The following is a 15,203-nucleotide window of genomic DNA, read 5'->3' on the forward strand; positions in this document are numbered from 1 at the left end:
TAGGAACCAAAATACTACAGGTCAAATATTTGAGTCTTTTTCAGAAAGGACCAGGGATATAGCCCTGTATTTCTCGAATAGTTCATTTTAAATAGCCTATAGCGGGCTGAGATCTCTAGTGGGCTGAAAGGATTTTGAAATATTAAAAAGGAGTGAAGTCGTTGGAATATGAGCTAACCTATTGAGGAAACTGAGGTCCTGTAGACAGATGATAAAAGGACAAAGCCATCTTACTACACCCTACAACACTTTCATTCATATCAGCCGGTTTCCTCCCCTCTCGGACATCATGTGAGGAGAGGAGAGGGTCTTTGCAATTACTAGGAACCCTGTGAAAGTCACAAGACACCTGGAACTCTGCCCAGGGTGAAAGAGAGTCCTGGTTACAGGAAATCCTTGCTGTTTCCATCCTCCTTGAGCATGTAAAGGGTGCATCGTAGCTCTCTTCGACAGCAAAGGCAGGATTGTGTAGCCTTTGAGTAGTACTGCACACCGGGAGAGAGCAGATTGTACTGTTGCACAAACAGCCAGGCTTTCTGACATCCTCCCCAACACTGTTCGCTGTGGTTCTGAAAAATAGGCACATTTTCTCTCAATACAGGAACACAACTCTATGTGGGAAAGGTGCTCACAAAATGATCCAAGTACACATTAGCTCCAAAAATAATGATTGCATTTGTCAGCGAGGCGCGTATTTGTCCGTTGGTTCGTATAATTTGATACGAATGAGGTTCTAACAAACCTTCATAAAGCCTTATTTTTATTGGGATCACTATGGAATTATAGCACAGAATTATAGCATTCTAGACGGATGGTAAATCCCCCCGCCCGATTCTGGATCTCGCTTTAAAATACATATAATAAAACAGTAAGAGCCGCCACGGAAAGACACGATGTCCTGTTTTTGTATTTCACTTGCTTGCCTTAACTGGTTAAATTGAAATAGCCGGCCGGCTCAATGACGTCACCTTCCACACTCAGGGTCAGGTCTATGACGTAGCGTCTACCGCTCTGGAGAGGCAGAGAGGAAGCTGTTAGTGTCATACTGAAACTGAGCTCTACGGACAAGTAAGAGTTTAAATTGTATCAAATTACTGCATGCCCTTGGAGAGAAGAATCGGTTTAGCACTGTTTATACCAACCCGGTGCTCACCTATGCAAATCGGCTAGCTTAATCTTTTCTCCTGAGAGGGATGTCAGCGGTCCGGATTTCTATCGCCTGTGCATGTAAACAAGAGAAAATGTGCAGTAACGTACGGTGGTTATTTAATATACTTTGAGAAACACGTTTTTAATGGAAAAAAAAAACGAAACTTGAAAACTGTCCCGGGGAAATTCATGTACAGTTGCACATACGGTTGAACTGAATAAGGAAGTGCGATCTCGCTCAAAAAAAAAAACCTGCGCTCTTGGTGTCAGGCCGATCAGGGCTGTCCTCGTTTGCTAGAAACAATTGCAGCTGTAAAGAGTGAACGGGCCCTGATAAGGGCTGCAGAAGACCTGTGTACTAGTAACCGTAAAAAGGGATCTGCGAACGGTTCGAGAAAATCGAAACTGTTTCGACGGACAGAAAATTGAGCTGTTACATTTTTCACAAACCGCGTAAAGCACTACTGGCACTCGCTCTGGAAGGCGCAGGGCATTGTACATTCGTAGCACAATGCAAATAACTGTGTGCTTAGTTTTGCTACATCTCGCATCACAGTCCGGCAAACGGACGTGTTGCCCTAAACTGGGTCATCTCTCTCTGCATCATTTATGTCCATGGATACTTCAGGCCCCGATATATCATCGAGACGTTTCTCCATGAACTCGTAACTGTGCGGGCACATACATATTAACCACTTCAGAAGCGTTTCGTGTTTGTTTGTTTTGTAACGTGTCACCCGAATTTAAGGGCCCAGGGTGGAGCGACTTAGCTGCCAAATACTGCGCCTTTGTCAAATCGCTGCGACGCGCATGCGCGGTGGGGAGAGCAAGCATCCTTCCTGCAAATTTGTGTCCGAGTTCAAACAAGCGAAAACGGCGTTTGGCAACACTGGGACATAAGCGGTATGGGTTGTTGTTGCTAGTACCGGAGGTATGTAGCACGATCCTATTTACAGTAGTAGGAACAGCCTTAAACGTATCTCTTTTATGTTGTTAAGCAAATGTTAAAATGGCATCTGACCTGTGTAATGTCATGCTATACATTGTCTCTTTTTTACTCTACAGTAAATCACGGCTTCCTTTTCACAATTACTCAGAGGCGTCGTTCGTAGACCGAGTCTGTGTGCGTTTGTTAGTAGCACAAGTTTAAATGGTACTGAAAATGACGCTTAATTACTTTTTTTCTCCCAACGTTAACGATCTGAGATAAATAGCTACCACGCCTACTAAGGAACGTTTGAGGCGGTTTAAAAATATCGAAGAAATGATGATAGGCCTGCGGGTTCCGTTCGATTAGATGATTTCATCGTTTAGTTTATCTCATGCATAACTTTCCGTTTCTATCTTTGTACGATAACCTAATATCTGTGGCCGCTGCTGTCCAGTTTTACAGCGGTGTGACAAGATTAAGCGCTGTTTGCGTTTAAAATAACTGTGATAGGAAAATTAATTATGAAAGTGAGTAATTACATAATATAATCTATTAAAATGTATTATTTATTTTTAAAAAAAGATCTCAATGAAATGAAAGTGGAATGCAGTTACAAATGAGTTTAAGCCCCACTGGGGCTTAATTGCTGTTTAATTCAAGACCAGGCTTGTGTGTTTAACAACACAAGAGGAAGTGAACTGCCTTTGAAGTTTTTCTCTTTTAAACCCAGTAACCCTGAAACTCTTGTTGATAGTGGAGTCATTCTGTTCCTGTGTCAGCCCTCATCTTTTGAATTTGTGAAACAGGTAATGACAGGTGTCTTGAGTTTAAAAACACAAAAACCTATAAAATAAACAGTCGCATGACCCAATCTTAGAGTTCAAGGCCTTTTCCAGTGCATTTGTTTTTCTGTTCTTCTGTTCGGTTGCCATTGAGTATCTTCAGTCTTGATTGCACATTGACTGCCATGTGTATTTTCTTTCAGGTGCTGACAGGAGAAGACGCATTCATTTCTATACACCTTGCTGAGCTCTCCAGGTTCATATCATGTTCCTCTGACATTGCATTGAGTTTGTTTGCTGTCTTATAACTTCACCTCCACACTTCTGTTTTACAGTGTTGGTCTTGCCCTGCAACTGCTGCTGATCAGTAATAAACATAGCAAGTGTTGCACTAAAACAGGAGGCAGCTCCTTTCGATGGCAAATCTTCAGAGTTACCAGAGGGCCAGATTAGAACGGGGGCCAAAATGATCTGTGCCTTTCAACGTTCCAATGTTAAGGCGGTGTTGCTTCCGAACGCAGTGACTTTTTGAGAAAAATAAAAGAATTGTAATTAACATAATATGATTATTATTGCAAAGGAACGAGTAATAGGTTTGTTCCATGCTGAAAAGAGAAGACAGAAAACACAGCGTTTTGGCTGTGATGATTTTTATTGTGTGTCTTCTGCATGATGTTGTGCTGCTCGGATTGACATTTCTACTGGAAGTGACTGCTTCAGTATTTGGAGATTTAGCGAAGGCGTCTTAATGCTTATAGCCAAGCAGTGTGCAGAGGAAGCATATTAGCATCTAGGTGCTGAGGAACAGTGTCAGACTGCAGCCCCTGTGCAACACTGACAGTTTATTTTCCTTTCCATGTTCCACACTAGAAAAAGGTATGGGTAGAATAAGTAGATCCTGACTGCTGACAGTCCCATCTGTGGCAGTACCTGAGGACGGATTAAAAGACAAACATGCCAAAGTGTTCTGATGGTAATGTGTAGGATGATGATTATTTGTTTTTTTTTAACGTTCTTGTAGGTGTGCAGCAGCTGAGCGGCCTGTCCCTTCTGCCCCTCCTTGGTCCTTTGTCGAAGGGCATTTGACGCCACTCCCTGCCATCTACCACCATGTCACACGGCAGAGACGCCTACCGCTCGCAGCCACGCGATTTCAACACGCTCATTCAGATATGCAGCTCCAACATCCAGAAGATCACGCAGAACAGTGAGTGTCAGCCGGCGCAGAACCACAGACCCAAGCCCTCGCTGTCGGGCTTAGATGCGCCGCACAGCTCAGCATAGAACTTCTGGAACTCTCGGGCATTAGAAAGCAAAAAGGCGTAAAGATCATGAGCAGGATAGTGGTGCAATAGTTTGCATTTGCTGCCTCCCAGCACAGGGGCCCTGCATTGAATTCTGGACCTGGGGTGTTGTCTCGGTGGAGTCTGCACGTTCTTCCTGTGTTTGCATGGTTTTTGACCGGGTGTTCCAGTTTCCTCCCACAATCCAGCAACATACTGCTTAATTGGCTTCTGGGAAAACTGGCCCTGGTGTCTGCCTGTGTCTGTGTGTGCCTTGTGCTGGACTGGTGTCCCTTCCAGGGTGAGTCCTGCCTTGTGCCCATTGCATGCTGGGTTAGGCTCCGGCTCCCCCTGCAACCCTGAATTCAAGAAATGATCATCTCCCTCCACCCGGATAATTGGAAAAAGATTAAGGAAAAAGTTTTTGCCAGAATGTGTTCATACTAATGATTTTTTTCTCCACCTTATTCACAATGCCACCCCAAAACAAAGATTATTATAAACATTGCAAATATAAAAAATATAATTCCTAGCATGCCAGTGTGTGTACACATTTGCATACGTATATGTTCACTATTATTGTTTCTGATTGTTTTTTAGTCTTTTTCTTAAATTATTCTTTGGTTTTCATGTATTCTGTCCTCTTTTTAATAATTGTACAGATATAATTTTTTCTATGCTGTCTTATTGTTTTACTGTTTTTACTGCCCTTCATCTGAGTTTTTTTGTGAAATAATTAAAAACACTTGCATTCAAAAATAGTTTAATTTACATTTGAAATGCTTTATTTCCACCAATCAGTTCAGTTGTTTCTGACAAGGGGATGCCCACAATATTGCGTTCTGCAGTTCCCTTACCGGTTGTGTGAAAATTGGTTTGATAACAGAACAAGATTTGCTTAAATTTGTGAAAAACACAGAAGTGAAATGTTCTGGTAGTCCGGAAATTGGAAATGACTGTGTTCTGGAGCACCTGTAGTTACGGGAGGCTTGTCAACCATGAATTTCCTGATCATTGGTTTTCAGCTGAAGCACATCAGTGTGGGTTTCTTTAAACAGTGGTGGCTGTGGTGTGCAAGTAGCGTATGCACTGCATTGCGTCTCTCTTTTGAAGATGTTTTGTATGTATGGAACACTGAAAATGTTTGCATAGCATCTACGCTTGGGAAATTATCAGTGAAAAGACCAGTGTTTCACAGGTGCTATGGAGCACTGCTGCTTACACACTGCACACTGTTACAGCATGCCAGGATATAAATAACTAAACGTGTTTAATCTTGTGCATCCATTTGAGCCATAGGCTTCACTAACACGTCAGTGGTGAAATACCGCTGTTTGGAATGTAAGTGCACACACACACGTGTTCTGCAGAAAAGTCAGTTAAAGAAGTTATTTGTTTCTATTGCATATGTCTGTGTGGTTAGTGGATGCTGTGTGCTGTTAATAGGGTAAATGTGCAACCTTCTTGGACTGGTAAGGTTCTTCTGTTTCCACTTTCTCTTAAAGACCTGGAATACTTTCGTAATGATCATTTTAAGCAGGTAATTTGTCAGATTAAGTAATTTAGAGATCACCAAAATGGTTTACAATCCTCAATTGTAATTAAAGAGATTATTGGCTTAATTCATCAATAACCTACTGGTGTTTCCAGTCAGCTGACCTATGAGACTAACTGGACAGGGGCTGTCCAGGACTGGACTGTAATGGGAGACCTCTTTTATATATGATGTATGAGTACTTCTTAGCTTTTCTTGTATATTCATCCCTGCTCTTTTATTGTGGTCAACAGCTGGCCAGATCAAAGCCATGGTCAACCAGCTGGGCACGAGACAGGACACCAGTGAACTGCAGGACAAACTGTAAGTCTCTGCCTTGGGCAGTGCTGATGCTCTTTCATTACTCCTGTCTTGGGCAGCAGACCTTTGTGACCAAACTCGCACGCCATTAAAGAGAGAACTCAGATGTGCAGTGCTTTCCAAACCATCCCGTTTGATCAGGCTTAGGTGTGCACTGGAAGAGAAAACCTTAGATGACCATGTTAGGGCATTTTGCTGGTAGACTCATCCGTCCCCTATTTGTGAATCAGAAGCCCATTCAAATTATGAATTGAATTTCAGTTCTAATAATTGAACTCGCCCAGCTGTTCAGAGCTTGATCTTTTAATTTTCGTTCGTTTGAATATGGCGATGTGAACAGGCGCTTGGCATAAAGGAAGCGTCTGGCGTGAGAAATACAGGACACTGACTGGCACTTCACCATATGAGTTCCAGTAACAGTCAGGGTAGATTTGCAATCTTATTATCTTATTATCTTACCCCCCCCCCCCGGACACAGTTCTTGGCACTGTTGATTGTAGACTGGCATTAGAGTGATCCTCAGGGCCAGGCCTGGGGAGCGAGCCAGCAGCTGCGCAGTGTAACCCTCGATCTGCCTGTTTCTGCAGACAGCAGCTGCAGCACTATACGAACCAGCTGGCCAAGGAGACCAACAGACACCTGAAAGACCTAGGCTCACTGCCGCTGCCCCTGTCGCCCTCGGAGCAGGTGAGGGGGGGGGTATTTTTATTCATGGCGCCTGGGTTGGCACAACTAGATGGATGTCCAGAGGCCCTCAAAAATAGATGCAGCTGATCGGACGTCTGGAGGAACGTCTCGCCTTCCACTCCTCTCATCCCTTCCTCTTCCTCCACGCAGCGGCAGCAGAAGATCCAGAAGGAGCGGCTGATGAACGATTTCTCCGCGGCTCTCAACAACTTCCAGGCCGTTCAGCGGCGCGCCGCGGAGAAGGAGAAGGAGTCCGTGGCCCGGGCCAGGGCCGGCTCGCGCCTCTCGGTACGTCCAGCGCAGGCCGCTCTCCGCGCAGGCCTGCTTGTTCTTCCTCTGGGCTTCCCCTGGCCCTGACGGTCTCTTCCTACTGCCGCTCCGGCTGTCAGGTTGCACAGCGAGTTCCAGAATCACCTGGCCGGCGCCATGCAGGTCCGGACCTCGGAAACTCCAGTTTTTCCTTTTAACAGGCGAAATCATGCGTTTTGGTAGAGCGGGTCAGAAGTATTGTTAAACCCTATGATTTTTCCAGTTTGAAGTTTGAAGCGATTCGTTTTTTTCTTTTGGCTTTTTGGTTTTGCAGGCTGAAGATAGCAACCGAGACGAACAGCTTGTGTCATTTGACAAGTAAGTCGAGAACTATAAAGCCGTTTCGTATTTTAACTCCCTAACCTTCAGGGTCTTGCCTTGTCAACAGTGTGCTTGTACTGTATATTATTTACACACTGACCTGCTCGGGTGGAGCCTTGTGTGATGGCAGCGTACAAAACAGTCGATGAAGGAAACTCCTTGTTTTCAAAAACTTCCCAAACCTGTGGCTGTAACAGTTTTATTTTTATATTTGATACCAAAATGTCACAATAAATGACTGTAATATAAGAGCCACAGCTGTGAGGGTATAGTAGCTGATTTATTTTAATTGCTTTAGTTGCCTCATAACCATGGAGGAGTGCAGGATCCTTACTTCTCTAAGCGTTGGATAACAGAGATTTGTGGGTGGTAGCCTGCGCTTCTCAGGGTCTTTTTTTGGGTCCTGTATGTGGGGGCTCCATGCTGACACCTGTGCCTGCGCTCTCTGGTCTCTGTCCCCCTCAGCAATGATGAATGGGGCCAGACGCAAGCCCAGACTGAGGAGGCTGCCATCACTGAGGAGGACCTGGAGCTCATCAAGGAGAGAGAGACCAACATCCGACAGCTGGAGGTGCGACCCCCCGAAACACACGCCCTTCCTCCCCCTCGGCTCAGACATTCTGATCACCTCCCACCACTGCTCAGACATTCTGATCACCTCCCACCACTGCTCTGACATTCTGATCAGAAAGGAGGCAGTTCAACCCATTGCTCTTATTTGGTTTTGTTTCTCTTGTTGTTCCATAGCCTGGAAAGATTTTGCTAATACCCCCAAGATATGAATTCCCCTTTCTGACTGGGACGGTTCAGCATAGACAGGCATAGTTAATCTGCACAACTCAGCATGCTGGGAAACTGGATATCCAGGAGAAGGAACAAAACGGGAGAGAACGTGCAGGCTCCACACGCGTGGGTGGCCCAAGCTCGAATCAAAGCAGAGCTGTGGGACAGCTGTGTTAATCATCCCACCAGTGTGTGGCCCATTACAAAGCAAAATCCAGAATTCACCCGATCCTGATTGTGGATTTAAAAAACTGAGCCCTGATGCACATTTTCATAAGCTGTGTCTGTGCCACATGTCTGCATTCAGTGTTTAATATCAGTTGATCGAGTCTTATTCTTTAACCTTCAATTTATTTTGTTTTTTTGTTGTAGTCGGACATCATGGATGTGAACCAGATTTTCAAAGACCTCGCTGTAATGATACATGACCAGGGTGAAATGATAGGTAAGCACAGCACTATAGAGGGTCTTTGTTTTCAGAATCTGCATAAATGGACAAAACAGGAATAATATAGCTGTCAAAATGCATTGTGAGTTATTATCTGAACTGCACTGGACTTCATGTTAGTGTTAGCACAAAGCAATACAAAGGATTAACTGTACCGGGATTTTGCTTTTACATCCCTTTTAAGGTGATTACTCGGATACAAAGAAGTGAACAAGGCTGAATCACTTTCCTTTCAACTCATAAATTGCTGGAAATTCAATGCAGGTTTCCCGGTTCTTCAGATTTATCATTCTGATGCCTTCCCAGAACTCTCCAGCCCTATAATCATATTGTCGCAGAGCTTTGATGACGACTACAGAATTTCCCTGTGTGATTTTCCATCTGCTACGGATCATTGCCAGTGATGTCTTTCTGCTTCCTGATTCACAGACAGCATTGAGGCGAATGTGGAGAGTGCTGAGGTCCTTGTCGAGCGGGGTACTGATCAGCTACACCAGGCATCGCATTACCAGGTGAGAGACTGTTGCAGCCATGCAGTTAATGCATTGCATGACTAATCATGTGCACATGCTGGTATTTTGCTTACCCCTCTTATAGGTTGTACCCTTGTTTCTTTTTAAGGAAACCTATATCGGTAACCGTGTGAAAGAGATTTTAGTTTGGTTTGCTGTCTGGCCCAGCATTTTTAAATGGGGAGAAGTCTGAGAAGATTACAGACACCAATACCCTATCTTACTGGCATCTAGAAAGTTACTGATGCAGCTCCAGTAGGCATCAAATCAAACAGTCGTTCAGGTTGTTTTGCATTCTCTACCACTTCCTGTATAATGTGAACTGCAGCACTGTGAAAAATATTTTTATCTTAAGGCTTCAGAATGAAGCTTTTGCCCTTAAGTTTGCAGGTCTAGCTATACTTGCGAGTCTGTACTACTGTGGTCTCAGTTTAGACCTTTATTTGCTTCTGGGACTACATCACCTAACATGACTTAGGAGTCACATGAGCCTGGAGGTGAAAGGCAGGACACAGAGGAATTGGCACCGAAGTGAACTATCGGCTCATTCTGTCCGACCTCTTTCAGAACCCTCTACAGAACAGAGGTCTCTTACCCTGACCCTAGAGAGCCTCTGACTGCTATGTCCGATACCAATCTATGACACTTATAGATTTGAGGGGTGATCTATATTTGTCATGGATCAGCTAGTGACAATGATGCCATGTTGAGTAATTAAGGCAGCAATTGATTGAGTCGTGAGATTTGCCTGCTTTGCAAACCGGAAGACTCCCTGTAACTCTTCATGGGCTTGTGCCTCCAGTGTTAGAGCCAGGCCACATGTTTCCCCTTTTACAGAGGAGGGTGCGTTTAATAACGGGCACAAATGAATCCTGATTTATAACAAGGAATGACAAAATGATCAAAATGATTAAACACCAGAACAAACTACCCAGAAATGCTGCGAAGAGCTAGTTTGTGGGATTCGTAATGATGGAAGGCTATGTTAATATCGGGCAAGAATGGACAGATTTGGTTTGTAATATCCTTTCATTCCTTTCACGCTATAAAAAAAAAGAAAAGTAAGCACACTACAAGGAATGTGCTAATCCCTCTCTCCAGGATGACAGTTATAAATACCTGAAATTATCTCTGGTTTTTAGAGGGGAGCTGGAGAAGGTTCTGAAAATGCACTGCCTTTGTCTTTCAGAAAAAGTCCCGTAAGAAGATGTGTATCCTGGCGCTGATTCTCTCTGTAGTTGTGGTAATTCTGGGTATTATCATCTGGCAAGCTTCCAAATGACGAGCCTTATTTCTCATTGTCTTTGAACCTGGATTTCTAAAGCGGGAGGGGAAATTTTAGAGGTGTACTGGTGCAGAATGAACTGTCCTGATGCATTTTAAATGAGAGTGCAAAAAAAAAGGCACACTTCCATTGGATTAAAAAAGTTTAGAAGTCTACATGAAGACAAGGTAGTATTTTTTCAGAAGTATGTCAACTGTATTTATAACATAATGAAGAAAACAAAGACTGTAATTATACAATGTTTTTCTCCTGTATTTTGATTCTTTGATTCTAGAATATTTACTGCACTAACACTAAATTGTACTTTATTGTATTTTGAAATCAAACTATGTATGTGTATGAGTTCATGCAAGGCTGCATCTGTTCACTTTTAATTATACTGCCACAATGTTTTTTTTAAATGTATATGTACATATTTAACTCTCAGTGAGCACAGCACAGTACATTGGGTGATTGTCTTTAGTGTCCCATTAATTCAGAGAGAAAACAAGCGCAAATATTTATCCTATGGTTTACTAAGAATATAGAAAACTGTAACTAACAAAAATAATGAATCCCATTCATTCGCTTGGAAGCAATAATATTTCTTTAAAGTATTATAACTTCTGGGAGTTGTGCATCTTTTGATTCAGTTGTGCTTGCTTCATTACGTTTGTGACTTTTTTTGTAACGTACTTCACCAAACAAAAGAAATACTGCAAATAAGACTTTGTGTGTCTTACAGTTGTTAGTGAATTGAACAAACACATCCATTCAGACTGAGACTGTTTCAGCAACGATGCCCACTTGTCATCTCTTTGCTGTACAATTATCATGCTGCCTTTTTTATGATTACAAAATGTAAGTAAAATAACATTAATGTCTCAAGCAGGCTTCTCTTTTATCTTACTGCAAGATTTTAAGCACTCTCTCTAAGGAGCACCTGAAGAGCAAGTGTCACACTGACTTGTGTTCTGAATAAAAGGTCATGTCCACATTCAATAGGACGTGCAGACTGTCAATTGCGATAAGTGGTATTAGGTAGAGATTGAAGTAGTTCAGGTGGGTAGCTGCGTCAGCATGTGTAGGCTGCAAAGGAACAAGTAATAGGTTTATTTTATGCATGAAAAGAGAAGAAAGAAAACACAAAGTTTCGGCCGTGGGGGCCTTCTGAAACGTTGTGTTTTCTTTCTTCTCTTTTCAGTATGGAATAAAGCTATTGTTCCTTAGGTAGAGATGGTCTTGCAGCACTGGTGGAGGGCTCAGGCTAGAATAAAGAGAGGGGGAAATGTAGATCTCCACTAGAGGTCGCTGCTGTCATGGTAATTCTATCAAGACGGTTTTGATAGATCTCTTTTAACGCCGTTCCTCTTGAAGAAGGAGAAGCATATTTTGCCTGCTTCTCTGAAAGGGTTTTATTTTATTTTTGCCTTTCTGTTTTTCCAAGTTTTGCTGGATATATCGCCCCTTAAGGTGTAACATCACATATTAATTTCGTCTGGCGTTGGCCTAAAGTGGCCTCTGGTGCTGTAGCTCAGTAGACTGTCTGGCCTCTCCGCAAGAGGGAAACGTTAGCTGTGCGGTAGGGATGTGCGTGGAGAACCAGCCATCCCTGGGGCACAGAGCAAGGCTTAGCTGAGTTCATTTTGGAATTTCATTTTAGTCCCCAAGTTCTACTTGTTAGAAAGTTCATCAAAGATGTTGGGATGATGCACACCACCGGCTGCCCTACTAAAATTGTTCCACAGTTTTTACCGTTCTGGTACAGTAGGTATATCAGGTACAGCCACTGAGAAAAGGTATGAAAGGATTCCAATCCAAAGATGCCCATGTGGAGGCAGAAAAGGTTCTAGCAGTAAATGCGCGGCTGTGCTTTTCGTTTTTACTTTGTGCTTTAGTTTTGTTAGTTTGAACCTAGAACATTGAAGTTTCGGGCTGCTGTTGTTCCGATAAGAAAATCAGCCCTGTGATCAGCAATGGAAATGTCTAGTTTCTCGTGTGATGCCACTAAAGCTTTTTGTGCTGCTGTTGATGTTTCTCATGTTGATGTTTCTCAAGGTAGTAGACCTTGTGCTACAGAGAGTCTTGTGTTATCTCGTATGCAGTGCATATTATAAATCACTCTTACAGGCTTTTGTGCACGTGGGAGGAAGGGGTCGAGGTTAGTTTCACATTCTGCAAACCAGACCAATCTGCAAGGCTGCAGAATGTGTTGTGCATCCAGAACACTGTTAAGGCAGTGTGGAACTTACAGTACTGCGAACTGGTCGTTAAAAACCCACTGCGATACAATTGTTTGCTTAGAAATCCCCAGTTCTTCTCATAGGACTCTTTATTGAAACTTTCGTTCTGCCTTAAGATGAACTGATTATTTTCTTCAAAATGCTGATTGCACAGAATTGAAATGGAATGCTATCAGCGGCTTTCAGAAGAGGGGTCTAGTTTTTCTCATGGTGTAATTGTGAATTAAAAAAATGATCCAAACTTTGTATAGAGCATTTGAAAAAGGACTGATGTATTTTTTTTTTTGCTTTTTAGGCCATTTACAGAACTGCTCTAGCATGAGTGAGAGTGTTATAACTAGAAAAGCATCTAGGAGTTAGTAATAGATTGATTATACTGTAGCTTCCTGTACAGAGCATGGTACTCTCGCTCACTGAGAGACACCATGTAATCCCAATCTGTATACCCCCAAGACTCTGTCCACAGACAATCCATAGACAGCCAAGGTGAATAATCTGAAGTTTCAGTGGGATTGTGAAAGGCCTAATGTCTACAGATCTGTGCAGAACTTCGACATGAGGTCGGCAGATTGGTCTTGAGAGTGGATGCTGCACACATTAAAACAGTTTGGCTTGGAAAAAAATCTCAAATTTGTAAGTTTGAAGGAAAATCTGTATCATTGTTAATGAAAGTAATGCAAACTAAGTCATTTTTTGAAGTTCCTGAAAATATTCTGTAGGTTTTTGGAGTAAAGTGAATTATGAAAAATTGGGTTCCGATTCAGAAATGGGGAAATAGGAAGCAGAGGTTTAGAGTCAAGGTTTTATTTTGAAAGATGTAACGGAGCGACTGTAACGCAATGCTTTGTACAGCATGCCTAATAACACCAGCATTGTGGTAGTCATTGTTGTCACTTGCAAATGCAAGTGGAAAGAATATCAATATAACCTGTGATAAACAAAAACGTTTGGTTCATTTTAAAGCAAGAAGCTGCACTGCACGTCTCTGGTGGGGCTGATCTGTGCTGGATGCCGAAGGTGGGCTTTGTGTGAGCTAGAGAGGGCTAATTAGGTGCCCTCATCCCATTGGCAGTCTTTTTCAGCCTGTGCTCGTCTGCGGGCTTGGCCTCCCACAGTAATGAAGCTGCGGGTTGTGCAAGAGGAAGAGACCTGCTGCTCTTTCTGTGGTGCGCCGACATTCTGCTTAATCCACTTATGTAACTCCTGCTGGGGGTCCCTGGGGGGATGTGTCCGTTTTCGTTAAACACCTTCCGATCGCTTCACATCGTTACTGTGTTTAGTCAGGGCTGAGGAAGGTGGTGTGTGGTGGGGGGGTTCCTTAGTCTTGACTAAATTAACTGAATCTCTGCTTTGGCCAGCCCATGAATGCAAACCCACTGACCTTCTGAAAAAACGATTTTCGAGGGCACATGCAAAGTCATGCCAGTCCTTTATTAAAAACGGATGTCTCAGTTCTTGGTGGGGGAGGGTATTTTTAATTGCCATGTGAAAATGATGTATCCCCACGCAAGCCTGTAGTTGAAAAATCTTATTCCCCCCCACCATTAAATATTCATGTGATTGGATGATCTTGGGTCTAGACGTATACAGTATTTCTTAAACTATGATACTTTTGTATTACATTGACTTTATAGGAACTATAGCATTAATACGGGGATGTTGCAGCTATAGTACCCCAGAAACTGTGATCTGTTTTTGTAACTTTACACTCTCAGCACGCCTAATGTGAAGCTCCCTTTTGGCAGCAGTAAATATGAAGATATCCAACTTCAGAAGCTTCTTTGGCAAGATTTGCATGTGCATATATTGATATTAAAACCTTTCATGACAGCAGCATAATGGCAGACCGATCTGTTTTGCTGTTTAGTACCAAGGGGCTGGGCAGCTGCAGTACTTAGCCCTTGCAATGAAATGTTAGCCAAGATCTTTGTTGTCAAGACACATGGAGCGTTCTGCCCTGTAAACTCCAGCGGCATAGAGCGGGCAGGTGGGTTTAAAGAGTAGATATTTAAGTAAGGAAGCATAGCTGTGGATCTAAGGTCACGGCATACTAATAGGAACTGGTGGAATGGTGCCATTCAGTTGATGCAGCGCACTATCTTTAACCTGGTTCCCAGGCAAGATCTCGGAGAGAAACCTCTTCTCGAAGGGGCAGCTCTAGTTCAGTGACATATCAGTGTATTTTTGCTTTCTTTCCATCTGTCATCTCTGCTGTGACGTGGGTGAGGATCCCAAACGACATTTTCCACCAGCCCCATGCTGTGGCTATAGCAGACCTTCGTGGAGTCATGGGGCAATTAGAATCGGAGTCTGTAATTTCTGCCCTTTGCCTCTGTAATTCCTCTAAATTAGGGCTTGGGCTTGGTTTACATCAGCAAAACAAAGTATGAAATTTGTATATTGTAAGGTTTTGTGGTGAACTAGGAGCTCCCACTTAAACTGTCACTGATCCCTCAGAACCCTCTATTTGTCTGTCTCTGATTTTAGATGCAGCATAAATGAGCAACACAAGTTAAGATCAAAACATTTTAATTTGTCAAAAGTCACATGGCCTGGCTGTTTTTTTGCACGTTTTGTGTGAAGGTCTGTGTATCTCGCGATGTTCTTTGACAGTGGGAGATGGCCGATTTGTGGGG

General features: G+C 43.1%; 1 protein-coding gene across 3 annotated transcripts; it reads left to right on the forward strand.

The window, feature by feature from the left end:
- Positions 1 to 975: 975 nt before the first annotated feature.
- On the forward strand, positions 976 to 11,212 carry stx12 (syntaxin 12). Of its 3 annotated transcripts, none has more exons than XM_088931541.1 (11): positions 976 to 1,068; positions 3,066 to 3,118; positions 3,884 to 4,069; positions 5,934 to 6,003; positions 6,588 to 6,687; positions 6,838 to 6,975; positions 7,271 to 7,314; positions 7,783 to 7,888; positions 8,473 to 8,545; positions 8,978 to 9,060; positions 10,250 to 11,212. In XM_088931541.1, exons 3-11 carry the CDS (start codon positions 3,973 to 3,975, stop codon positions 10,340 to 10,342), a joined length of 804 nt encoding a protein of 267 aa, XP_088787667.1. In that variant the 5' UTR covers positions 976 to 1,068; positions 3,066 to 3,118; positions 3,884 to 3,972; the 3' UTR covers positions 10,343 to 11,212. The 3 variants fall into 3 exon arrangements, with proteins under 3 accessions (XP_088787667.1, XP_088787669.1, XP_088787670.1); XM_088931543.1 differs by lacking the exon at positions 976 to 1,068 and adding an exon at positions 1,998 to 2,080; XM_088931544.1 differs by lacking the exon at positions 976 to 1,068 and adding an exon at positions 2,811 to 2,886.
- The last annotated feature ends 3,991 nt before the right edge of the window (positions 11,213 to 15,203 follow it).

Source organism: Atractosteus spatula, chromosome 14, assembly GCF_055471065.1.
Source record: "Atractosteus spatula isolate fAtrSpa1 chromosome 14, fAtrSpa1.hap1, whole genome shotgun sequence".
Classification (NCBI taxonomy): domain Eukaryota; kingdom Metazoa; phylum Chordata; class Actinopteri; order Semionotiformes; family Lepisosteidae; genus Atractosteus; species Atractosteus spatula.

Coding starts and splice junctions, on each gene's coding strand:
- stx12 (XM_088931541.1), top strand. CDS start 3,973: ATGTCACACGGCAGAGACGCCTACCGCTCGCAGCCACGCGATTTCAAC. Junction 6,688..6,837: donor CCCTGTCGCCCTCGGAGCAG/GTGAGGGGGGGG, acceptor TCCTCCACGCAG/CGGCAGCAGAAGATCCAGAA. Junction 7,315..7,782: donor CAGCTTGTGTCATTTGACAA/GTAAGTCGAGAA, acceptor TGTCCCCCTCAG/CAATGATGAATGGGGCCAGA.